General features: G+C 38.5%; 1 protein-coding gene across 1 annotated transcript in view; it reads right to left on the reverse strand.

Moving 5' to 3' along the window:
- The window catches only part of ME3 (malic enzyme 3), a 324,153-nt gene extending 298,517 nt beyond the window's left edge, over window positions 1-25,636 (reverse strand). The window contains exon 1 of the mRNA XM_074217063.1: window positions 25,421-25,636. Coding sequence (XP_074073164.1) covers window positions 25,421-25,621 — 201 coding nt within the window. The 5' untranslated portion in view covers window positions 25,622-25,636. The remainder of the gene's footprint in view (window positions 1-25,420) is intronic.
- Window positions 25,637-27,479: the final 1,843 nt, after the last annotated feature.

Consider the following 27,479-nt stretch of genomic DNA (forward strand, 5'->3'; position numbering starts at 1 on the left):
GGATTAGGTCTGAAAAAAATCCATTGTACTTAACAATTAACAAATTTTATAGGTCTTTTTTTTATAAAACCTTTGAAAGCTCACAAAATGATTTGGCCGAGTATTTATTTCATATATTAAGATTCTTAAAACTATCTATAGTTTACAAGTAATTTGACAAAAACAAAGGAATGAACTGCTAATGATGGCATTTCAATCAGTGTCTGTCATGGTCTGGTTGTCGTTCAGTTGTTTCAGTCATGACCAACTCTTCATAATCCTATTTGAGGTTTTCTTGGCAAAGATACCTGAGTGATTTGCCATTTCCTTCTCAGGCTCATTTTATAGATGAGGAACGGAGGCAAAAAGGGTTAAGTGACTTGTCCAGGGTCACACAGCTAGTAAGTTTCTGAGGTCACATTTGAACTCAAGATGAGTTTTCCTGATTCCTAGCTCTATGCTGTAGACACCTGGCCACCCCCCCACACACAATGTTATAATGTGGTGAGGCATATATTTTGCTTTTTAGAAAGTATACCTTCTAGAAATCAGATTAGAGCATAGCATGATAAATTTTAGAGGTGAAAGGATTAATTCAAAATTAGAGTCCAATCCCTTAATAGACAAACTGATATCCAAAGAATCAAAATCATTTATTCATAGGCACAATCATGGTTAGTTAACAGACCCAGTATTCAAGTTCCAAATCCAGGGTTCTTTTCCATCATACATAATAAATCAATTAGATAAGTTCTATTTCTTTATGAAAAGAAGATATTTCTACATGTATGTCCTGGTAGTATAATAGTTTCCCCATCTTTAAAATAAGGAGTTAGAGTAGCTGACATCTAAAATCCCTTCTCGATGATCATTGACAAATTGAATACCAAAATTCACTGCATACTGTTCCAACCCAAACTGGGACAAATTACAGTCATCAAATATGTCAACAACAAACACAATGCCCCTGTGACAGTTATTAGTTTCCTGGAATGCAAAGAATAGGGTTAAAGTTGGAAGACTCTTAATGGGTTGTTTGGACCAACACTTTCATTTTGTAGATGAGGAAAGTGAGACCTAGAGGGGCAATAGATCACGTCCTAAGGAGTAAGGAGAAGAGTCAAATTTGAACCCAGGTTCTCTGATGTGAAGTTCGTTGCTTCTTCCATTGTAATATGATGAATGAACCAAGAAATTCCCTGCTGCCAAGAGAATTTCCCATTCCTTAGAAGGAAACCTATAGTGGCTTACCTTTGATATGTCCTGTCCTCTTAGATTTGTGCTGTGGTTAACCCAAATGGCTTTTAATTATTGGTCTAATCCCAAAGCCAGAGTTAGAGGTGATTAAATGCTGCCTGCAAGGCTGTGGTACCAGAACTGCCCTTCCTCCAAACAAAATATGTCTAGAACAAACTATATGCCTGAACACACACAGCGAGGAGCCCAAGGAGTATCTGCCTATGTGCTGAAATAAGCACAGCTGTCTTCATTTCTGCAATCATTCTTCAAATTAACATGGCAATTATGTAAATCTTTTTTTCTTTTAACAGGAAATTGGAGCTTACTACAGACTCTCATAAACAACAGCAAACACACAACAGAAACAACAGCAGAATACACTAAAAGAAAGGATACTCCATTACTACACAAAGGACCTAAAGTAGAGGACCTTGTCAGGGGAATTTACCTCCTACAATTCCTGAATTCAGCACTATCAGATGCTCATCCTGAGTGGAACCTTTATTTTGCCTGCAGTCTTGAAAAATCACCTTGGGAAGTTCACTACCAAGCTGTATATGGTGGGCATATCAAGCTCCTGTTTTATATTTTGTCTATTTGGTCAATCTGTTCCCCAGCAGGTGGGTTCTAAAAAGGATATTTTAAGATTTTTGTCTACACTGGCAACAAAATCCAGAGTCCAAAATGGAGGGAGGAAAATGGTCTTAAATTCACTAATTGGAAGAGGACATTGTAGTAGAAAAGCAATGCTGGATTAGGATTCAAGGGACATGGGGTTGAAACCAAGTTGTGCTATTTACTAAATGATTCAGGATAAATCACTCAGTTTCTTTATCTATACAAGGTGAGGATTAGAAGAGTGGTCTCTAAATTTTGTCCTAGCTCTAATTCCTTGGAAGAAATGTTAATCTTGAGCTTTTCTAGGTTGATGTAGGTTATAGCTACAGAAAAAGGAAAGAAACCAATACAAATATACTAAAAAAAATTTTTTATCAACAATTAGTCCAGCCCTGCAGTGAAAGTTACCCAGAAAATTATTTATTCCAAGAGTAAACTCCTCTCCATACTAACATACCTACATTTGCAAAGTCATCAAAACTATAATGCAAAACCACAGAGGGGGCATTACTTTTATACTGAATATAAATGATATCTTCCACAACCAGTGAACTTAATCTTAAATCTTAAAATCCCAGAACTAAATTTAATTGGATCTGAATTCTTTTCTTTTAAACAAACAAAAAAAAACCAAACACAAGTGCTGCCATATTGAAAATTTTAGAGAAGTCTGAAGCATTGATGTAACAAAAGTTCCCACATTTCACACTAGCAGAGATAATAATATAAAAGTTTCAAACCAAAACAAGAATGAAGAAAAGGAATTCAGAAAATTAATTCTCTTTTAAAAATTTATTTTCTTGAGCGATAAAGTAAAGGAGAGAGGAAAAAAATTAAAATGAAAATAATAGTAATAATTGTAGGTATGGCCAGGTGGTACAGTGGATGGAGCACTAGCCCTGGAGCCAGGAGTCTATATTTTTTGGGGGGAGGGGCATTTTGTTTACTCTTAAACAAGAATATTTTATTAATGTATAAAAATGTACAAAATGAGAATAAATAAATAAAAGAAAAAAATTTATTTTCTAAAAGTCTTTTGAAGAGTTTTTTTTTTCCAATTCCAAATTCTCTTTTCTTTCCTCCACCCAGTGAGAAGGTACAGAAAGCAAGACCTAACATAAATAAGAATAGTCACTCAAAACAAATTTCCATATTAGCTTTGTTCAAAAAGAAAGGAAGGAAGGGGAAAAAAGAAACAAAATATGCTTCAGTTTGCACTCTTGGGTCTATGAATTGTTTTTCTAGGGGTAGAGAGCATGTTTCATCATGAATGCTTCATAACTGTCGTGAATCATCCTGTTGATCAAAATTGTTAAGTCTTTCAAATTTGATTATTTTTACAAGATTGCTATCACTGCTTGTTCTCCTGGTTCTGCTCACTTCATGTTGCATCAGTTCATAAAATTTCCCTGGTTTTTCTGAAATCATTCTCTTTATCGTTTCTAATAGCACAATAGTATTCCATCATATTCACACATCATAATTTGTTCGTCCCCTAATTTTTGTCACTACAAAAATAGTTATTATATATATTTTTGTTCATGTAGATCTTTTTCCTCTTTAACAATATTGTTAGGTCAAAGGGTACACCACAGTTTAGTACCCTTTTGATCATATTTCCAAAATGCTTTCAAGAATGGTTGGACTAGTTCACAGCTCCACCAACAGTGCATTAGTGAATCTGTTTTGGGAAATTAACAATTAAATAACGTTGTAAATTTGTTTCTCCTCAAGTGTTCATAGGTTTAAAATCTTTAAGATTTAGGGAACAGCTAGGTGGTGCAGTGAGCCTTGGAGTCAGGAGGACCTGAGTTCAAATATGGCCTCAGACACTGCGTGGTCTTGGGCAAGTCACTTAACCCCATTGTCTTGTAAAAATCTAAAAAATATTTAAAATTAGTAATAGAATACAAAATGATTTTCACACTATATTAGTCTATATCAATCTTCTAGGTCTTTCGAACAGCTTAAAGAGTATATGAAGATGTAGCCATATGCATCTTAGGTAGTAAGCATCTTAACTCCAAAGGATTCTGGGGTAGAAAGAAAAGATAAAGAAGGTATGAATGTGGCAATGGGTATCAACTCCATAATGGGCAAAGAACTCAAATTGATCCCACTACCACAGAGATCACAGGCTGGAGATAGAAGGAACTTCAAAATATTTTCAAGTTCAATCTTAACATTGTGTAGTTGAGGAAACTCAAGAAGATTAAGTTGTTTTTTATGTGTGGGAGGAACAATATTTGTTTTGTATCAATCTGACAAGGCAACAAACATTTAGTACATTGAACTGTAGAGATAAAAATATAAATAAAAAACAAAGACAGTTTCTGCCTCAATGAGTTTACATTCTACCATGATCAGACAATACACAAAAATGAGCTAAAAATGGCAGAGAAGTGTGTGTGTGTGGGAGATATATAGTAGTAAAGTGGCCCACATTTGGGTAACTACTATGGCCCTCTTGCTTTGCAGTTGTTTCTTTAGCTGGTTGGGAAAGAGGTTGGCCCTTTGCCTTCAAGCTCTTCAAGGGACATGTTCAAGCTCCACCATTTTGATTTAGGCTGTCTTCTCTTTAGGATTTCCCTTTCAAATCTCCCCAGACTGCTGGACTTTAAGCCCTGCTTAAAGGTCCCAATGTCCTCCATTCTGGCATTTTCTGTACTGGTTCCTGAAGGAGTGGGAGAGAATATTTGACTGCTTTGCTAAATGAACTATGAAAAGAACAAACTAAGTGGGATGAGATGAGAGAAAATAAAAGTTCTTGACCTAGTGTCAAAGCAATAAGTGTCATTTTTAACATCCTTTTAATTTCAGAAGTTTTCTTCTTTTAATCTATTTGCAAGTCTGTTTTTAATTGTATTTTATTCCCTATGAATGACATTGCACTTTGACTCTTGTGCCTAAATCACTAATTTAGAACTGATCCAGAATACAAGGTCATAGAGGGAGTAAGGAAGAGGAGTTGGATTTGAATTGGGGTCTCTTAAGTCCAGAACCAGAACTCTTTCTACTGTGTCTTTTAATCTACCCTCTGACATCTGGTGAGCAATGTGAGGATTCAGAATGAGGGAAGGTAGAATTTTTTGATTATGAGAACTAATGAATCAGATACAGCTACTTTCAGTCACAAGGCTGTCAGTAAACAAAAGAACAGGATTCAAACAAACCAGTTACTGCCAAAATTGAAAAATGGATATTTGATGGTTTGAGCCCCTGGATACAAATAAAACTAGGCACAGACCTCTTATTAAAAATTTTACATCTTTTAGAAGGAACTATTACACTCTGGCATTCAAAAAAGAAAATGAGCAAATATGAAGAAAGGTCTTATTCTGAATCCCTCAATAAAGAATATAACAAAGAGACTATAACATGAACAATGCAACAATAGATAGATACAAAAGTGGAACACAGAGGGTCACACAATAAAACCTAGTTGATGAATAGATTATTTGATCAAAGAAGTTTATAAGGCTGCACTTCCCTTCAAGTACAGTGGATATGAAAAGCCCCTTCACTGGCAAAGTCAAAGCTGAAAACTTCATGAAGCCACAGACCTAAACATCATCCCCCAAATGAATTACAAATGTGTTTATAGCCTGTCTGCCTTCTCTGATGTGAAGCAGTTACAAATGTTTGCAAGGCTAACCCTATAATAAACATTTACCCTTAGAGGAAGATATTGAATCAAAGACAACTATTACATACAGTTAATCAGAAGAGATCAAAGACCCTGGAACAACTCAGGGTGCAAACCAATGGTCTTTCAAATTTTGCTGTAAATGTAAAAGTTTCCTAAATCCTTCAGCTTTTGAAAAACTAGTTCTTATCATTTAACTCTATGATATCAAGCTTCCAAGATAAGACCTTGTCATATGACAAGCCCAGACCAAACAAATGAGTTTTATGAAAAATGGCTCTCACAGCTGATCTTGATTTGATTTTTCTCCCACTTCTAGGAACAGCTATTAAAAATAGAAAGGGAGTTGGTTCTTGGACAATAAAATCTGTCTACAATTTATTGACTTCCTCTGTCTTCATTACTACAACTCAACCATTTTTTCCTTGATTCCATTTAACTCCTTTTACAAAAATGAATATTTTAATAAGTCTTACCTCTGTAATACCCTGCTACAATTATTAATTCATTTTAAACACAGTGGTAATATAATGGCCTTTCAAGTCCAAGGGAATCTCTTCTCTGCTGTTTTAGAAGTTTATTATTTCTGTATAGTTTTTTTCACCAATTAACATGTAAAGACATTTGTTTTTGAAAAATTTTTGAGTTTCAAATTTTCTCCCTCCCTAAGATGGTATACATTTTATATAGGTTATATATTTCCAATCATTAAAACATATTTCATATTAGTCAAGTTGTGAAAGAAAAATCAAATGCAAAAATTAAGTGAAAAATAGTATGTTTTGATCTACATTCAGATTCCATCAGTTCATTCTCTGTATGTGGATAGCATTTGGCCCTTTGCCTTCAAGCTCTTCAAGGGGCATGTTCAAGATCCACCATTTTGATTTAGGCTAATGTCTTCTCTTCAGGATTTCCCTTTGAAATCTCCCCAGAATGAGTGCTTCAGAACTGTTTTAGAGCATTGTATTACTGAGAATAGCTAAGTGATTCATAGTTGATTATCATTCAATATTGCTGTTACTCTGTAAAATATATTTCTGGTACTATCTTAGAAAATAAGTTAGGTATAAAACCACAGTTAGGTAAATTTCTAACAATTAGAGTGAGGTTTAGTGCTCTGCCTTAATTCACATTTATATCTATTTCTTTTTTTTAGGTTTTTGCAAGGCAAATGGGGTTAAGTGGCTTGTCCAAGGCCACACAGCTAGGTCATTATTAAGTGTCTGAGGTCAGATTTGAACTCAGGTACTCCTGACTCCAGGGCCAGTGCTCTATCCACTGTACCACCTAGCCACCCCTTATATCTATTTCTAATCAAATCCTGGCTTCATTGTAGTTGAGGCAAAATTCAGGTAACCAGAAATATTAGGGTAAAGAATAAAAGAATATAAGTTCAGTGTCTGTTGACAGACAGTCACAGGAGGGGAAGCTGAGGGAAGATCTGGAATAACAAGCGGAGTCAGTCTAAGTCTTCTCCAAAATGTCTCTAGGATCAGTGGTTCTCCTTGATATCTCCCTTTTCTGCCACAATTCAGTCCTACTTTGTTTTTCTCTTTTGACCCAGCTACTATTCCCCCTCCCCCTTCCATGCCAAAAGAGGTTTGGATGTCTCCAACTCCAATTCTAAAGCTGTTTCCCTCGCCTCTTCCCCTCACTTATAGTAATTTCCTACTGTGCCTCATTCTGTTTGATTCAGTCAAGGAATGGCAATGATTGTTGTTATTTTTCAAGTGGATGGACACTTTCACCATCAGCCATACAACCTGAAATTGCAAAATGGTCCTTATTTGTCAATCTTCTTCCCTCTTTCAGTCTTGTGAACTACATGATTAAACTCATGAAAGCACGGGAATACAATATGTCTTTAGGGGTCCTAGCACCCTTGGGCAGGGGTTAGGGAACAGAAAACATCTGAATTGGCTGGAGAGTGAGATTGCCTAAATGGAAAAAACTTCCCGGAATAGCCCTTTCCTTCCTGTTATCTCTCCCTAATTCAGGCTGCTCTGATTTAATGGAGTGACCAGGTGAGAAGAGCTACACAGGTGTTTATGCTATTTGGATGAGCTACAAGTTAGAAACTTTCACAATGAGTGTGAGGACCACAATGCCTTTCTATTTTCTTATCATATGCCCTACAGCTAGGCTCTCCAACCTGCCCTCCCCCCAACAGAGTCATCTCAATTTATAATAAACATTTATACAAAGTCTACTTTTTGCCAGATACTAAGTGTTGTACCCTTAGATTATCTAGGGTTTTCCATATCTCTCTCTCTCTCTGATTGAACTCTTAGGTCTTATTTTCCCCCAATTAAAGTAGTTTCTGCTTGAGAGGAAGGACTATCTCATCTCATTTTTTTTTTCTATTTGTATCTCCAGCACTCAGTAAAGGAATTGGTGTGTAGTAAATTCTTATTAAATGTTTTTTCATTCACTTATTCCTGACGAATGGAGCATATTGAAGAGGATGAGAGAGAAAGAGTATACTCTTGGGTATCTGTTAGCTCAGAGTTCTTTTTTATTCCAGGATTTTGAATAGCATAAAAATGACTCCAGTTAACCTTAGTACAAGTTTAGTTAAGGAGAAGCTTTCAGGTAAAATAAGAAGGGGAAAAAATGGACCAAATATCAGGAGACAGAAAATCTTGGCTCAAATTCTGACTCTGCCACTTACTAGTTATGTGACTTTATTCAAGCCACGGGTCTCGGTTTCCTCAGCTGTAAAATGAGGAGGTCCCATTTAGTTTTGGATCGATGATGTCAACATTTCAGATTCCTCCATCTTTAAAATGGAAATAAGAATCACAGGCTTGCCTACCTCATTTACTTGTAGAGAAGATCAAATGAGATAAAGTATGTTAAGAACTTTCTATTTGTATAATACAAGTTGTCATCATTATTAGGTTAGCATTGAAGGAGGAGACTGTAACAGTGAACAATCAGAAATTTGGAAAATATTATTACTAGGAAACAGGAATCGTTATATTTTGACATGTACATTGCAAGTCAATGTCACAAGATGCAATATAATATCAATTTATTTGTACCCATAGATGGGTCACATGAATGGGCAGACCAATGTAATTTCAAAAATGCTGAAAGAGGAGTTAATTTAGTCCCAAAGATCTCTTTAACCCACCTGCTCAATAAACTAGGCAAATTTTCAAAAAATCAGTGTGTACTAACACAATACTCTTGTCATCTATTTATTATTCTTCACTCTTGTTATAATAAGTTCTTAATATTTCTGCTAGTGCTAACTCTTATGCCCAAGTCAAATCTGGTATTAGGTTGCAGTTAACATAAACTCAGAATGTGACTCTTCAGTGCCCTTTTTTATTCTTCAGAGGTTCCATGTCTAAAGTCACAAACACTAGGAGAATATGAAAAAATAAGAAATTTTGCACTCAGGAGAAGGTTGGTATTATTTAAAATGTTAAACAAAACATTTGTAACATTCTTTATAATGAAAATACACATCCTTTCTTTTCTGTTAACAATTCAGAAACTGAAAAAGTGAAAAATGTTATATGCTATGAGTCACAATCATAGTATCAAGCAATTTTGCTTAATTATCTATACAAAAAATACATTGACATGGAGAGAGGGAGGGAAGGTTAGGAAGTAACTAGTGAACTAAAAGTGATATATTAATAAAAATATAAGAATAGGGACTACATATGTGGAATAGTGGAATAGTGAAATACTGGATAAAGAAATTTTCTCTACCAATTCAGGTAGGCTTCTAGTTACTTAGAGATAACTAGATGGTGCCTAGAGTCAGTAAGACCCAAATTCAAATTCAGCCTCAGATGCTTACTAACTGTCTGAAGCTGAGCTTAACTTGTCTGCCTCAGTTTCTTTAGATGTAAAATGGGGGGGCTGCTAGGTGGCAAAGTGGACAGAGCACCCGACCCTAGAGTCAGGAGGATTTAAGTTCAAATCTTGCCTCAGACTTTTAATAATTACCTACTGTGTGACCTTGGGCAAGTCAATTAACCCCATTGCCTTGCAAAAAAACCCAAAAAACAAATAACAATGCCTTAGTTGTGCAATGGGGGAAATTATAACACTCAACTCCCAGAGATGTTGTGAGAATCAAATGAGACATTTGTAAAGCATTTAGCAAAGTGGCTGGAATATAGTAAATACAAGCACCACACACACACACACACACACACACACACACACAAAGAGCACAACTTCCCAAATGCATCCAATTCTCTCCTTCCTCTTCAGCACTGAACCCAGTTCACTGATGGGTCATCTCAATGGACTGTCTATCCTACTGTGTGCCATAGGCCAAGCAATAGACATTTGGTGTTCTGTGTGCATTCTCTTTTGACATTAAATGAGGAAGACCTAGAACATTTTATGGTTTGATATAACCAACACAGTATCATCTCTAAACATAAGTCTCTGAAAACCTCACTATCCAAAGGAAGTATCTCTCATGCTAAGACTCCCAATTCCCTGGCACTACCAACTCCCTTCCCTGGACAAAATGCAAACTCCTTTGGTGAGCATACATCTCCATCTGAGGATCTTTTGTATTCTCCTTGGGACCCTGATATGGACTGCAATTCTTCTAGCATTTAACATGGAAATGGTGATTGTACAGTTTATGCCTGATTATTGAATGTTTCAACTGTGAAATGCAGATACATTTACTACAAACAATAGAAAACAAAAACATTTATTAGTGTCTATTATATGTAGGACACTATGTGCAGACTCTAATGAGCAAGGGCTTTATAGTCTAGTACAGATTACAATAGCTAACGATAATACACAATGTGGTATAATACATATTCAAGGAAGGCATGACAAACTTCTTTCTAAATAAAAGTCCTTACTGACCTGGAAGTCCAGGGAATTCTTCCTCAAAAAGATGACGTTTGAATTGGGCTTTAAAGGATGAATGAAACTTTGACAGGAGCACAGGAGGAAGAACACAGTTCTGGACAAAATGAATAGCTGGGAGGCATGAGAACATAGCTCTTTGGGGTCTTGGGCAACTGGAAGGCCATTGGAAATTTTTGAACAGCAGAGTAACATTACCAGTCTTATTTATAACAAATACTATTCTGGCAGCAATATGAAGGATGAATTGGAAGGGGGGGGGGGAACAGTGCAGGCAGATCTGTTTTTAAACCTTTTATCTTGTGTATTTTTACATATGCTATTCATCTCTCCTGTAGTACTATCATTATTATTAATTTCCTATTTTACTTTCCACAGAGGTGAAAAATAGAAGCAATAAGAATTAGCTGAAGAGTTGCAATATTCTGTTTTTCAGAATATGAGGGGGAGGGGTGAAAAAGTTTAAGAAGGATGGAAAGGTAGGAGTGACTCAGGTTGTGAAGAACTTTGAATGCCAAATAGAGAATTTTATATTGGATCCTGCAGGTGATTGGAGGCCACCACTGTGAAGTTCAATTGAGATGAAATTAGTAAGTGTTTTACTAATCTTAAAGCACAATATCAATGCTAGCTATTATCACTTGTTCACCCAACATAAAGGACTTCATTTAACTATCTTGACAACTAGAGCTTGCCAATGGAACTCTTGATCTACTCATTAGTCATCCATCACTTGATGACTAGTCCTAATTTTCCAAGTACATATTTTTTTTAATGAAGCCCTTTTGGGTATGATTCCTGAACAAATTTTGGTGACTAAGAGGTTACAGCCCTGCTCATGTCTACCACACCTCTCCCCTGCCTTTTGTGTGACTTGCAATGACACTTTTCTGGAATATTTTCTTTTCCCTTTATGGCTGGATTTCTTTTATCTTTTACCCCTACTTTATGAATGTCAAGGATCTTGGTGGCAAGGACCAAACATGAACTGTGTTCCCATCAGCATCTCACACAGAGGAATTTATAGTGCATCATTAAAATGTGTCGATTTATAGTGCATTATAAAACCAAGTTGCATTTAGATGCCCTATGAGTCAAAATGAATGCATATAGATGGCTTCCTTTGAATTTGACTCTTCTGTAATTCACTGATTTTGCTGTAATTTTGAAATGGAAATCTTCTTAGCATGAGCTTTGGTAGTAACTTCAGGTATAGGAATAAATAACTTGGTCTTGAAAGTTCTGGTCTGTGGTTCAAATAAAACTAGTGAAACATGGAGTGAATTTTTTAATGCTTTTTGAGATTCAGCCAATCTGTTTTATTTTAACTTGGATAGAGTATATCCAATTAGAAAGAAAAATCACTTCTTGAGAGTTAATATTAACTCTCAATACCCACACTGTGAAATTAAAATAATATACTTTGCTGGGTCAAGTTTTTCCCTTTCCTGCCAAAGAAAAGGCAAATTGGAATGTTGCACTTAGAATTTTCTTTACAATAGTTTCTGCTTTGTAAAGAAGTTAATACCTAAGTAATGTGAATGTTTGAAGAGAAGTTAGATAAGCCCTTGTCAGGAGTCATATGGAGATTAAATATTGTGTGGCAGATGGTTAGACTAAGTGACTAACAAAATTCCTTGAAACTCTTGAGATACTTTGAACCCATATCCAGAATTAGGAAAAATCTGGGCATTGCTGATCCTATAAATTGACTGTTATGCTTGTGTAGATTTGCCTAATCTTAGGATTCTTCCATTCATTCACTGAACAACTACCTTTCTTTTCTTTCTCTGTCTTTTTTTTTTTTTTTTGCTTCTTTCTTTCTTTCCCTCCCAGACTGATTTTGTTAACTAGGTAAAAGGCTTCATTTCTTACTTAGGCTTAATCACTGTCTGTTGCCTCAGCCAAACTGAGACCTCTTAAAAGACCTTACTTAAAAAGTCATGGTCTCCCTCTGCATCCAGGCCATCTTCAGTAGTCCTCATCTGTATCTTGCCCCTGGACCCAGATGGTTGTGGAGGACAAAGTGAGTCTTGAAACTTTGCACAGGTTCCCTTACTTAAATTCAATTCACTTAGGTCATAGGAACATCTTCCTGATGTCATGGGCCTCACAGAGAGTGAAGAACAAGTAGCAACAAGAAATCTAATAGTCACTGGATAAGAACACAAAGATGACTATGGTCCCTGACCTCAAGAAGCTTAAAGCATAATTGAGGCAGAGGTAGCAAAATGTACATGCAAAGATCTGTAGGAGTTTATTTTACACATATACATCTTCATTTGTATATGTATAAAATGGACCTAGGACTTCATTTTAAAGTTCATAGTAAACTCCAAGTGAGAGAACACCCTCTGCTCATGAATAATGACTTGTCCTTTAACTTATGGTCTTTGGAGATTTCCTTGAGGCACTGAGAAGTGACTTGCCCAGAATCACAAAATCAGGATATCAGAGGCAAGACCTGAACTGAACTCTTCCTGACTCTGAGACTAGCTCTCCATCCACTATGTCAAGTTGCCTTTCAAATATTAAATGGGTAAAGCATTTGCCTAGATAGCACTGGGCATAGAATTCAACTCACTTCTGAGACATTTTGCGAAAATGTCATATAAATTGTAGGCATTTAATATTATAAGGATACAAAAGAGATAAGTAATACTTTCAAATGGGATGATCAAAAAAGTAACAAAAAACTGAGCACTGAAAGATGTAAAGAATTCAACACAACTTGGTCCCTATTACTGCAAATAATTTTCTGGACTCAGATGTGCAAGTTGCTAGTATTTGAATTTGTGCTACTCAAAGTTTTAATTATTTCATCATTAGTTCCAATCTAATAGAATAATGTAGTTCAAATTCAAATAAAGCTACCACTTTGCAGGATTCAGTATTCACAACAAGAACCTAGTTGTAGATGAATATGGACATGGTAAGGGAGAATTCCGGTAAGATGATTCATATAAGAAAAGGAGTGAAAATTCAAAGTAAGTTCAGTAATAGATAAGTAGTTCTGAGTTGGTCATTGGCAATAGTGGAATATTTGGGAATAAGCTCCATCATTTGCAGAATTTGAACTATTTGTGAGGCAAACCACTAAAGGTTTCTCATTTGAGCACTAGGAACATAAGTTAGGTGGCAGTGCATAAGATAAATCAGGAAGGGGGATAACTGGAAACAGGGAGACTGGTTTGAAGGGTATAATTATTAAAGTAGGGAATAGATAAAAAAAGAGTTTCAATTAGGATTGTACTATGAAAATTAAAAAAAGAGAAGGATACATGAGGCATTTTGAAGGACCAATCAAGATGACTTGTCTGCATATGGAGAGGGAGGAAAGAAGACTCATCAAGGTTCTGGAGACTGAGTGAGTAGAAGAATAAAAGTATTAGAAGAAACATGGAAGACAGGAAAAGATGATTTATATAAGAGGAATTTTTGATCCCTAGTAGAATCTCCAGAATACAATATCTCTTCAAGCTTAAAATGCAGGACTGGAATTTCAGAGACAATAAATTTCATATTCATCCAAAGAGGTATGATAAATGAAGGCTCATGTAGCTAAAAGCTACTCAGAGGGAGAGAGAGAGAGACAAAGATGATTATAAAGAAGAGAAAAGAGGCCTTAAGTCTATATGTGAGTATGCTGATGCTTATGAATACTTACAGAAATGGGGATGCTACAGTAAAACATTATTATGGAATAAGACTAATATCCTGGATCCCTGAATTAAGAAAATCAGCCTGAGTGACAGGCATAAAAATATATATCCTCACTTTCATTTTCAAAAATTTATCTTCTCCTCAAACTAGGGGGTATATTTGATTCCTGCTTTCATTTGGTCAGACTGATGTTTTAGTTGGGCTGCCAAGCAACCATTTGGGTACAGTATGAATGTATGCTTTTAAAAATTGACCTTGGTTCCCCCGGTAGTAGCATATCCGTCAGATTTTCATCACACAATAATAGAGCATCTTTTGTGCTCTGGGATGCAAGAGAGGCAGACACCACCCCAAAGGATTTCCCGATGTTCTTTCAGAGACATCAAAGTCAAGGTTTTTGAAGCTGACTGTAATCCTGTTTCTCTGAAGACAAAAGTACTGCACATTAATGATCCTTTCGTTATGGGCATAAAACTCAAAAGGCCTTTTCACTCCTTTTAAAACTGGCATTTGCAAAGAAGGCACACACAAAAAGAAATCTTTGGGAGAAGTGACAAAAATTCTATCCCACATAAAGCCATAAAACCCCTGGGCTTAAATGGGCTACAAAGAACATTAAAAATGGAAAATGAGGCACCAGAGAAGAGACCAGAAGGGGTGCTTGAAAATCCATATCTATAGATGTCTCCATGTTCCAGTTGACAGATAACATGCTCCAGTGACAAAGATCTCAGTAAGGGTTCTGACATCTAGCTCTAGTTTTTAGAACATTCTGTGAATTTTTATTAAAGCAGCTTGTTTTTACATGACTTTGGACACAAGTGCAAGCCAACACTGTATTTATAAAAAGCATGAGAAAATGCAGTCAGAAAAATGATTCAACCATTCAGAGATAGAGACAGTGCAGTATCTAAGGGGACCAGGAGAGGCAACCTAGCACACACACCTCACTATAAATTGGAGAACTTTTTACACATGGAAGGTTTTAAATATGTAGATGGATATTTGATCTAATCATTATGGCCGCTATTTCAACCAGGGCAGAACAAAATCAAATTTCTTCCATGTCTTCTATTTCTGACCGTCTTCTTTAAATCTTTCACAGAGGATTCATCCAAATCTCTGAAGACACTTCGCTCCTTTAATATTTCATGAATAATAGTGCAATACTCAGGTTGATAAACTGTCCTGCCTCCTCTTGAAGCCATGAATGTCTTTAATGACATATTTTAGGACATTTTTATGTGTCATTTACACATGGTTATATGTTTTTGCCTGATTACTCCGAACCATTGCCCTTTGGGTTATTTATCATTTTGATTCTTACAAGAATATGGTACTTCATGATTCATAGATATATAAGACCACAGGGAAAATACTGACATTTTAAATATTGGTGTTTATAATAGGGATTATCTAGGGATTATCAAAGTAACTGAATGATCTCCCAAGTACAATCTTCTATTAGGCAATTCTCAGGTCAGTTCATTGTCCATACATATATATTTGAATCAATAAATAGATAGATGTAGATGAAATACATTGATAGGCTACCAATTCAGTTAACAAAATCCAGGAAATATTTTTCATCCACTTTCTTTTTCTATTGTGGATGATTAAACCATTAAAAAAAACTTCACTGATTATTTTCATTATTTGTGATTTCACTGGTTTGGGTTTCACCAAAATTTAAAACCCTCTATACCTTGGTAGATTGTCTTTCTGAGTTGTTGCTGGTTGGTGTCAGGGATCACTTGGGGCCAATCTTCTGGCAAAAAAAAAAAGCATTTTCAAAATGATTTATGCTGATCCTCAGACAATATGGGGCTGGTTTATATGCAAAGTTTTTCTAGACTATTAAGAATTCGTAATATCCAGGCAAAGTATTTGAGAAGCCAGGGTCCCTTCCACATCAAAATGAAACATCAGAAGATGACTTTAATAAAAGAATATTTTTCTACTTTCTTTTTCTCCTCATTATCTTTGATACCACTCTCGGGATAAAAGCAATAGCAAATATTAGTTATTCTAACCTTTTTATATCCTCTTTTCTCTCCCAAAGAAGGGGTAGAACTCTTGCTTATCTAATCTCAAATCAAAGAGCACTGACCTATATGAATCCTACCCCTGTTCTGTCACTAATAGCTATATGTTTTCTGGCAAGGCATTTCACTGAACTTCCATTTCACTCTTTATAAATTAGGAGCACAAACAAAATCACTGCTAAAGTCAATTTTGACTCCACCATTCTAAGATTCTTAAGCTCTAAGAGGGTTGTTTCTTAACTATCTCTGTATGTCTAGCATCTAGCAGTGTTTGAAATAGAATATTTAAAAAAAGTTGTTGAATGAAAAAATAAGTTTATTGATCTCACTGAATCTCAATTTCTTCATCTATAAAATATGCATAATATTTCCTTCCTACCTGCCTATGTTCCCCCCTCCCTCAGAACTTATAAGGGTTGTGGTGAAAATTAATTAAGGTGATATATAATACATGCTTTCTCTGACTTTTGTCTTCTTGGTCCTTCCCAGTAGAAGTACTCTGTCTAATAACATTGCCACATAGACAAACTTTTCCACATCTGGAGACTATAGTAATAATCAACCAGGAAGGATTAAATCTATTTTGTCCTAAATTAAATCCCAATTTGTCCTAAAAAATATCTCCGTTGCACTTGGTCTTTGCCTTACTGAGTGACTGCACAAAAAGGCTGAGACAAATGCAAATTTGATGATTATAAGACAATAATTTAGTTAATAATTTGTCCCTTTTCTTTCAATTAGGGAAGCCCAATTCTACTATCACATCTGATACACAGACTTAGGAAAGCATATTAAGTTATCTGCCTTTAGGGCTGACAAGCTCTGATGAACTTCTCAGTTTGTTGGCTTCAAATCATCAAACATCTCCAAAGTGATCTGAAAACCAAGACAGTGTTGACATTTGCCCCAAAAGGAGACAGGATAAAATGACTGAGTTCCAAACTGGCACTGAACAAAAAAAAATTTAAGCCTATTTTATATAGAGATGAATCCCAAATGTTATAGAGCGCAATAAATCACAATTGCTCTTAGAAGGAATGTGTAGCCTCAGATGTTCAGCCAGCATAGAACGGCTGGCCACCAAGTCTTTACATGTTCATTCAGCTAAACTAATGAGCCCCATGCAAAAAAGCTGTCTCCTGGGGAAGCCATGTGTATTTCTAAGAGTCCCAGAAGAATTCAGGGAGCCATGAATGAAATGCACTGATCCATAAACAGTCATCAGACTGGGCATCCTCTCCATTCATCCTTTTTTCTGAACACCAGACTCCAGAGACAAACAAAACAGAGGCAGAAGTGCTTGAGTACAATGGGTGTGGGGCAGCACCTTTTCTTGATAGGTCATGTGCATGCTGGTGACAGAGGATGGAACATTCTGTAGGAATACACACTCCATGCAAGGAGGAACAGACTACTTTCACAAAAGAGATTTAACTTACAAGTGGAAGATGTGGGGTAGTGAATATATGATCTCTGAAAGTTCTCTGAAAGTTCTGAAAAATCTTTGTACACAACCAAGTAGAGTGAACTAGCCTTAATTGTGAAATATTTGATTCTTTCCCCAAAATCTGCTCTTTCCCTTCATCCAACAAATATTTATGAAGGACCTTCTATGTGCCAAGGCCTGTGTTAGGTATTAGGGAAGATACAAAGTTTAGACTAGGCACAGCTGCTGACTTTGAAAAGCTTAGGATCTATTAGGAAAATGAGATTTTAACATAGACGACTATAATATACAATATTACAGAAAAGAGATGGAGAGGAGTGCTAACATGAGGCCAGATGGGAAAGCTCCTTACCAAAAGGTCAGATCAAAGACGGCTATTATATAGTTTTTTAATAACCTAAGTTTGTGAAGTGAAATATTTTGAGATGACTGGAAACAATGAAGCCAAACCATGAAAGGCTTTGAATATAGAGACCCAAAGTTCACACTTTTATTATCCAATTTAGCAGGACCTGCTGTAGCTTATGCTCTAATGTCATATTCTTTGAAAACCCATAGTCACCTCTATACCACAATAAGGCATCAATATAGAATCTGGATGGAAATTTAGTGAAAATAAATTAGAGGGATAATGGACATAAATAAGTCACTGAATGTTTTCCTAGCAGATATTTCTTTTGTAAAACAAAGATGATATCTGCTTTCTTACCCTATGGAGAAAAGAGGGGAATTATTTTTCTTTCTTGATTTTTTACTAGTACAATGAATGCCTGATAAGGAAATTCCCTTTTTCAATTGACATATTCCTACTCCACAATTTCTAGTATTAGAGTTGTCCAGAGCACTAAGAGATCAAGTGACATGTCCAGAGTCACTCAACCAGTAAGACAAGACTTGAATCCAAGCCATCTTAATTCTCAGGCAGGTTCCCCAGCCACCTTATACATCCTCTCAGTACAAATGATATAGATTAAGAAATCAGTATCAAATATTTGCCATGTACCAATCAGAAGTAAATCTGGGAAAAATATAATTTATAAATTCTAGTAACTATAAACACCAACTCGTTCAAGTAAATCAAATATTACACTGGTAATGTAATAAATTATAATTTATTTTAAGAGGAATAAGAGAAATTCCTGTGTGGCTTCAGATGTGTAGCCAATATGAGATGTCTGACTACCAAGTCTTTATATGTTCATTCAAATAAACAGATGCTCCCCCCAAAAAAGGAAAGGAGATTAAAAAAAAAAGAGGAAAGGGAAGGGAAATGAAAAAATGCCTGGGGAAGTCATATACCCATTTTAGTAAAATCTGAGAAACTATACCTATCTTCTCAACATTTAATATTGGTTTATAGGTTTTTAAGAAGCAACGCTTTGGTGAAGATCTGAAAAGATCATTTACCTCAGTTCAGTAATTTAACAAACATTTATCATGTCAATTATCATTTGCAAAATATTATGTTGAGTGCCAGAGAAACTAAGACAAAAAGATAAAAGTGGGGGGAATCAGTACCCAGTCATTAAGGACTTTATCTAATTCTAAAATTACTTACCTTCATAAGTAGAGAAGGAACTATCCAAAATAGAAATTAACAAAGATTACCATAAGAAAGATTATCATAAATCATTTGTCTGGGAATCAGAAGACCAGGTTTACTTTGCTAATTTTGCATAGTTGACCTAGCTTGGAGAAACTCCTTTCCCTTTTCTGGGGGACTCTGTTACTTTAATCTGCAAGCTGAAAGGGTTAGCCTAAATCAAAGGGTATCTGTTTTTAAGTAGTGGGTCTCATAATCAGTATCTATCCAGGCTAATTGATTTTTGAAATTCCTACTACTACTACTACTAATAATAATAATAATAATAAAACTATGAGCCATTTAAAAAAGGAATTTTTTTGCAATATCAAAAGTGGTTTAAAAAATATCCAGTTTAACTTTTATGAAGGACCTTCTACATGCCAAGGACTGTGTTAGGTATTAGGGAAGATACAAAGTTTAGACTAGACACAGCTGCTGACTTTGAAAAGCTTAATATGTATTAGGGAAATGAGATTTTAACATAGACATAAATAGTGATTAGCTATAGACCTAGTGCTAGTTATTATCCAAACTGAAATCACTTTGATGAGAAAAATGACATTTTAGAAGTTCAAATTTATTGAGAATTATGGGAGTACCTCAGTTTTAATTCCCACTTTGTGCTGATATCATCAACCTCATTTATCTTACCTCTTATTTCATCAGTTCCATAAAAAAAATAATCTTTGTTTACCATCAGATAGAGCCAAACTAAAGCCAAAGTTGGAAATTTCAGGTATTTTGTCCTTCATTCTCAAAGAAAACCATGACATCAGAGAGGTGATATCATGACAAGTACATGAATTAGACTTGAGTGAGGGGGTGCTTTGCTAAGTCTTTCTCCTCCAGAGCCATCTGAGCCCAGTGGTCAGATATGAATCAGGATGACTAGTGATGACTCTGGATGTGAGGTAATCAGGGTTGTGATTTACCCAGGGTCACACAGATAATTAGAGTCTAAGACCAGATTTGAACTCCTGTCCTCCTGATTTCAAGGCAAGTCTTCTATCCACTGTGCTACCTAGCTTCCCTGGAAGGGAAGGAGGGAGCAGGGAAGGAAGGAAGGAAGGAAGGAAGGAAGGAAGGAAGGAAGGAAGGAAGGAAGGAAGGAAGGAAGGAAGGAAGGAAGGAAGGAAGAAAAAGAAAGAAAGAAAGAAAGAAAGAAAGAAAGAAAGGAAGGAAGGAAGGAAGGAAGGAAGGAAGGAAGGAAGGAAGGAAGGAAGGAAGACAGGAAGGAAGGAAGGAAGGAAGGAAGGAAGGAGGGAAAGAGGGAAGGAGGGAAGGAGGGAGGGAGGGAGGAGTAAGTGAAACCTCAGGGTGGCTTGGGCCACATTTTGGATATTCAGGTACTCTACATTATGTCCCTAGGGTCATATATTCACAGATTTCACTATGTAGAGATATACTAAACACATCCAATTCCATCCCCTCTCCTCTTTCTCTTCTTCAGGTAGCAATATGAAAGCAATAGTATTAGGCCAGTGCTCAAGGCTGAAGTCCTTGGTCTAACTTAACAAGATGCCTTAAGGAAGACCAACTAGTTTTGAAAGGGAAAAGCCTGATCATCTTAGGAAGGTAATTGGGTAATGACCAAACTAAGAACAAGAATGCCTTTGTTTAATTCAATTAGAGGCCTTTTTTGAATTTGCCTTTGACCAAGTTGTAAGGGAAATCCTTACGGGGAGAAGTTAAAAGGGAGACTAATTATATTAGATAAAATAAATCTCCAAGGTACACCAAAATTAAGTCATTATAATTCTTTTTAGAAAAATAAAACACTCTAATCTTGGTTTAATCTTAACTATATAATCTTTGTTCTTAAACCCAATAAATCATAAGTAAAAGGTCATAAATCAGAAAGTTTTTTGAGGCATGAGGAAATTCAGCCCTTTGGGGATTTCTGTCTCCATGAAGAGATGTTTAGAATTTAATTCACTCAGTTAATAAATTTTTAAGAGCCTTCTCTCAAGAAGACTAATAGGGCTCTCAATACAAAAACAAATACATACAAATAAGCTATGTATAGGATAAATTGGGGATAATTTCAGAGGGAAAGCACTAGATTTAAGGAGGATCAGGAAAGCCTTCTTGAACAAGATAGATTTTAGTTAAGACTTGAAGAAAGTCAAGGAAGTCGAGAGGCTGAGATGAGGGAAAGCATGGGGTATCACTAAGGGAAAATGCTCAAAGCCTGGAGAAATGGAATGTCTTGTTGAACCTTAAGGTTACTAGATGAATCAAAGTTTATATGAGGTTGAATAAGTTTTTAAAAAGCTGGAAAGGTTGGGCAGTTCTTTGAATGCCAAAGGATTTTATATTTGCTCCTGAAGGTAACTGAGAATTACTAGAGTTCATTGAGTGAAAGTGGAGTGGGGGTAAAATGGTCATACCTACCCTTTAGGAAGATCATATTTACAGTTAAATGGAGAATATAACATAATGGGGAGAGACTTTTGAAAGACAAATCAACATGGGCCCAGATGTGAGGTGAGGAGGGCCTTCCTGCTTCAGAATGGTAGCAATAATTGAGGAAAGAAGTGGATGTAGAACAGAAAGGTACAACTACAGAAGTTGACAATTGGATATGGAGGATAAGAGAGATAAGCAGTCAAAAATGAAACTTGGGTGACTGGGTATGGCCTTTTTTGTTTTTTGTTGGTTTTTTTTTTTTTTTTGCAAGGCGATGGGTTTAAATGACTTACCCGAGATCATATAGCTAAGTAAGTATTATATTAAGTGTCTGAGGCCCCATTTGAACTCAGGTCCTCCTGACTCCAGGATCGGTGCTCTATACACTTCACCACCTAGCTGCTCCCCTGAGTATTGCTCTTGACAGTAACAGGAATTAAGGAGAGAGGAAGGTTAATGGGTTTATTTCTGACAGAATTGTGCCCAACAGAATGGAGTTTTTCCTTCCACAGCTTATAAAGTTCTTAATTGTCCTATGGTCTTGTAAGCTACAAAATTCCCATATCATCCATTCCTATATTTTCTTATAGCTAACAAGCATTAAACACTTGTTATGGACCAAATATTGTGTTGGATTCCGGCATTACAAAGACAAAATGAAAATATTCTCTATATGAGAGATAACATGAATATAGAGAGAAGTACAGAGAGAGAGATGGAAAGAAGCAGAAACAGAAGTAGAGAGAGATAGAGACAGAGAGAAACAGAGAATGACAGACAGCAGAAATACAGAGACAGAGCGAGACAGAAGTACAGAGAAAAACAGGCAGAATCAGAGACAGATACAGAGAGAGAGAAAGACAGACACAGATGGAAACAGAGGGGGAGAGAGAGAGAGAGAGAGAGAGAGTCAGAGAGAGTAGGTAATTAATTTTGGGGGAAGGGAGGTACTGACAGGTAAGGAGGAAGGAAGAAAACAAACATTTATGAAGTCCTGCTCTGTGCAAAGTATTCTTTTGTTTTTTTAGGGTTTTTTGCAAGGCAAATGTGGTTAAATGGCTTGCCCAAGGCCACATAGCTAGGTAATTATTAAGTTTCTGAGGCCGAATTTGGACCCAGGTACTCCTGACTCCAGGACCAGTGCTCTACCCACCATGCCACCTAGCTGCCCTTAAAGTATTCTTATAAATATCATCTCATTGGCTCCTCACAACAACTCTCCATTTTAACTTTGAATAGACTAGTCAGAGGTAAGAGGATGCGTGTGTATCAGGTATGAGGGACAACTGAGACAAAGACATAAGCAATGGAAGTTGGACTATTGTGTAAAAGAACAGTAAAATGGCCAATTAAACTATATCACACAATTTGTGGTTTAAATCTCCACACTTCTCATTATGACCTCAGTAGAGAATCAAACTAGAGGATCAATATCATATGTTTAAGAATTTTTCATGTATTTTCTATAGGCTTCACATTTGCCTCTCTGCCTCCTTTCCTCAGAACTGAACAAATCAAGTCAGCACATATTTTTTAAACACATACTATGTGTCAGGTTAAGTACTGTGCTAAGTATTGGAGAAACATAGAAAAGAAAAAATGTCACCAATCTCAAGGAGCTCACAGTCTAATGGTGAGACAAAATACAAATGACTATACTGACAGCATATAGACTAGATAAACTGGAGATATTCTCAGTCAGAAGTCACCAGTATTAAGGAGAACCAGGAAAGGTTTCTGCAGAATGAGGGATTTTTTTTCTGAGACCTGCAGGAAGCCAGGGAAGTGACTCAGTCCTATCCTAATGCAGAGGTCATCAATTACTTGGCTGATTTCTAAGACTAATCTGATCTATCTCCAATAAAATAATCAGGAGTCAGCACTAGATTTACTGAGACGATGTAGTTCTACTCAAAGAAGTCAGCCAACAATGATCTTATAACCCCTACAAAGATCAAGTCCCACCCTGGCATTCTCAGCACTTTCCACTCCACAACAATGATCAAGAGAATGTGGGGGAATTAAAGTAGCTAGTTAACAGGAATATGTAACAAAAACATTGCTATAACAAGTAAAGTTCTCTTTTCATTTTAGGGGGTGGGGAAAGATGTGCCACAGCTAGAGAAACCTAGGGACTAAGAATGCTTTAGAGATCACAACTCCAGGAAAAATATAGTCTTTTGATCTATTCCTTTATTCTGTCAATAATTCATAAGCAAGTAAAGGAAAAGTAGTAGTCCACAACTCATATATCCCTAGATCAAATACAGGTAATATGACTAAAAGCTCTAGTTAAATATTACTTAATCAGCTGATAGTATGTGAAGATTCCTTTTAGGTTTTTAAGTTGGGAAAGGGTAAGAGAGATCTATCCATTACTGGAGTTCATGACAATTAGGAATTGTAGAGGCGTTAACAGTTCTTCCAGAAATAAATATATGAGTGAGTGGGGCAGGTAAAAGAGAGTACTGGGGCGGCTAGGTGGTGATAAAGCACCAGCCCTGGAGTCAGGAGTACCTGGGTCCAAATTCGGCCTCAGACACTTAATGATTACCTAGTTGTGTGGCCTTGGGCAAGCCACTTAACCCCGTTTGCCTTGCAAAAACCTAAAAAAAAAGGAGTACTGCAGAAGTCCTGAGTTCTTTCTACTTGTCCCTGAACTGGTTGAGCATCATTGGGCAAGTCATTTCCCCTCTCTGAGTCTCAGTTTCCTCAGCTGTAAAAGTGAAGAGAAATGGACTAGATCAGTGGTTATCAAACTCTAACAGGTACTATATTTTTCTTTATTTTTTTTAAACACTTCCAAATTAACTGATTTGGAGTTCACTTGAAAGTTCTACAAGGAGTTTCAAAACTAGATGATTTCAAGGCCCAGTTTCAAAATCCAATTCTTTTTGTTGTTCAGCTATATCCAACTCTTTGGTTTGCCATTTCCTTCATCAGCTTCTTTAATAGGTCAGGTAACTAAGGCAAACAGGGTTAAAAATGACTTGCGCATGGTCATACAGCTAGTATCTCTGGCCAGATTTGAACTTAGGAAGGTCTGCCTTCCTGACTCCAGATCCAGGGCTCTATTGGTGTGCCAACTCTCTTCCCTTGCCACCTTTCAAATATTAAGTCCTATCTTCTATTGCTATAACACTGTACAACTATCAAACCACTTTTCCATATTCATTTGATCTGCCCAAGACTGGGATTCAAATACAAATCTTACTGTTCCCCTTCTTGAAGATGGGGAAACTTGGGCTCAGAGAGATCTAAATGACCTGTTCAAGGATACACAATCATAGGCGGAGCTCTGACCCAAGCCTCCTGGGGACAATCAGAAATCAGTCCCAGGATCTAGACCTGCAGGGGTCATTTAGCCCAACCCCTTCATTTTTATAGATAATGGAGTGAAATAAGCTGCTTGAAGTCACATAAATACCAGATAACTGTAGGTATGAAATCTCAGCTCTGCTATTTAACTACATTTGTAATCCTGGGCAAATCACTTCAAATGCCCACATCCCTGGACTTCAGTTTCTCCATCTGTAAAATAAAAGAATTAGGCTAGATGGTAACTAAGGTTACTCCCTGCCATCTACTCTGAAGAAGAGTCACAGCGGAGTACAGTTGGTCTTAATTCCCAATCTTTCCAGCACACCATGCTGCCTCATATCCACGACACCTGACCTGCCTTGATTTATGAGATCTTTTTTTTTTTTTAAAAACACAGCCAATCAAGTCACAGTCATGCCCTGGTAACAGCTGACAAGGCCCACAAGGAAAACACTGTCACTGAAGCTGGAGTCTTGTGCAAAGGGGAGGAGAGTTCAAGCACCCGGAATAAGGCAATAGCTGGCCAGGAGAGTCGAGGGCAACTGGCCCCATCTGCAGTTTAGTGCCCAGACCCCCATCCCCCACGACCACTCTCCCCCGGGTACCTTGTTGAGATGCGGGTTCCTGGTGACGTCGTAGCCCCGCTTCTTCAGGGCCAAGGGCACAGGATGGGAGCCTGCGGGCCCCGAGCTGCTGCTGGCCCAGACCAGCTGGGTGCCTGTCAAAGGGGGCGCCCGGAGCAGGAGGGCGCAGCCAGCCCTGCCCTGGAGAGCCACCCGGGCTCCCTGGCTGAAGAGAGAACTCATCTTCTTCCCGCGAATCCTGAATGATGGGGACGAGGCAAGAAGCGGATATCAGGGACTGGGCGGTCACACGGTACCCAGGAGTGACCTCGCCCCCGAGCTGCGGGGGGAACGCACGCTCGCACCTGGGAGCAGGGGCTGGAAGGAGAGGGGGAAGTGAGGGTGGGGGTGGAGGTAAGGGTGGGGGTGGGGAGGGCAGGCTTCGCACCGCCAAAAGGATGGAAGGGGGGAGCCATCACATCCGTTTTCCGCCCCCTTCCCCGCTTCCCCTCACACTCGGTCCCCAACCTGCAGCGACAAACCCCTCTCACGCCTTTTCCCGCCACCTCCCTCTTCGCATTCACCTGCAGCGGAGAGGCCACCCTCCGCCCAGCACCCCGGAGCAGGCGCGCAGCCTCAGTGTGGGCGCCTCCTCGAGCCGGGGAGACCCGGGGGGACCGAAGCGGGGTGCGGAGCCGGGAGGGAGGAGAAAGGAGAAGCCCCCGGCAAAACGAAAGCAAACCCAGGAAGCAGATCCGGAGGCGGCCAATGCCAGCCCCGGCGTGCTCCCGCTGGCCGGCGAGGCCCGGGAATCGGCGTGCCCCTTCCCAAAGGGGGGCGCAGCTGCACCCCGTGCAACGCGCCCTCGCGGCCCCCCAGCCCTCGCCCCCTCCGGGCTCCTTTCTCTCCCCCCCAGGCCGAGGGGGGCGAGGAGGAGGCAGGCGCGATCCGCCGCGGCAGGTCCCGCCCCCCTCCACCTGCTCCGGCTGTTGGCCCGGAGCCCCCGCTCTGCAGCCGCGGCCTCGCAGCCCCGGCCCGGGCCAGGGCTCTCCCTGCCCCCAGCCCGGCCGGGAGCCAGGCCGGCGCACCTGCGAGAGGGGGGAGGTGAGGCGAGGGAGCCGGGACCACCCCCGGGGACCGAGGCGGGAGCCTCCCCTCCTGCGGGTTAGCAGCGGTGCACCGCCTGAGCAAGCCTCCCCCGCCACCGCACCCCGAGCCCCGGGAGAGGGCCCCGCAGCATCCCGGAGCACCCTCTCCGGCTCTGGGATTCGTTGGCCTCGTCTCCCGGTGCTCACAACGTCAGTCCTGGAAGCTAGTCGGCACCTCGGGCTGCGGTGCCACATTATGCTGAGAGAATGATTCGGGAAGGAGTTCATTTGATGGGGGCAAGGCATGGGGGAATCACCTGAGCAAGGTTCTCTCCGGGATTCATTTTCTTAGTAAAACGAGTCCGAGACTCCAAATCCCATCAGCCAGGGAAACTGTCCTCTCTGTAACAGTGTGCCCGTGGGGGCACTTCTGGAGGGAAGTGCAATTCATGTACAAACTCTTCCTCCTCGGGCAATTAAGTAGACTGTTGAGCCGTGGACTCAGTTGCCTCAGTTGGCTCCCCCCGAAATGGAGAAGGGTGGCTGAGGGAATTCTGAGTTTCGACAGAACTCCAGATCTCAGCACACAATGGGCAAGTCACTGTTCACCTCAGAGGCATCAAGTGTGAACACAGTCTTGGCCCTGCTCCATCTCAGCAGCCTCACTCACCTTGACTCTCTCAAAGGACTCCCTCAGTCTGATTATTGGCACTCTCACGTGGGTCCCCGTTTCTTGAGGAGCCCTAGTCACGCTCACGTCTTTCTCAATTCAACTCGACTCACTTTCTTCATTGCACCAACTCTTCAGCAACTCCCATCTCCCACCTTTTATGCTTTTTTTTCTTCCCCCGTTAGAATGTAAACTCTTTGAGAGTACAGATCAGCTTGATCTTCTTGTATTTATATCCCTACCATTTAGCCCAGTGTAAAGTGACCCTCAGTTTTCTTTTCTGTGAAAGGTGAATAACGCTGTTTGCCCTACTTACAAGTTTGTTATGAGGATAAGAAAAGAC

This window comes from Macrotis lagotis, chromosome 1, assembly GCF_037893015.1.
Source record: "Macrotis lagotis isolate mMagLag1 chromosome 1, bilby.v1.9.chrom.fasta, whole genome shotgun sequence".
Classification (NCBI taxonomy): domain Eukaryota; kingdom Metazoa; phylum Chordata; class Mammalia; order Peramelemorphia; family Peramelidae; genus Macrotis; species Macrotis lagotis.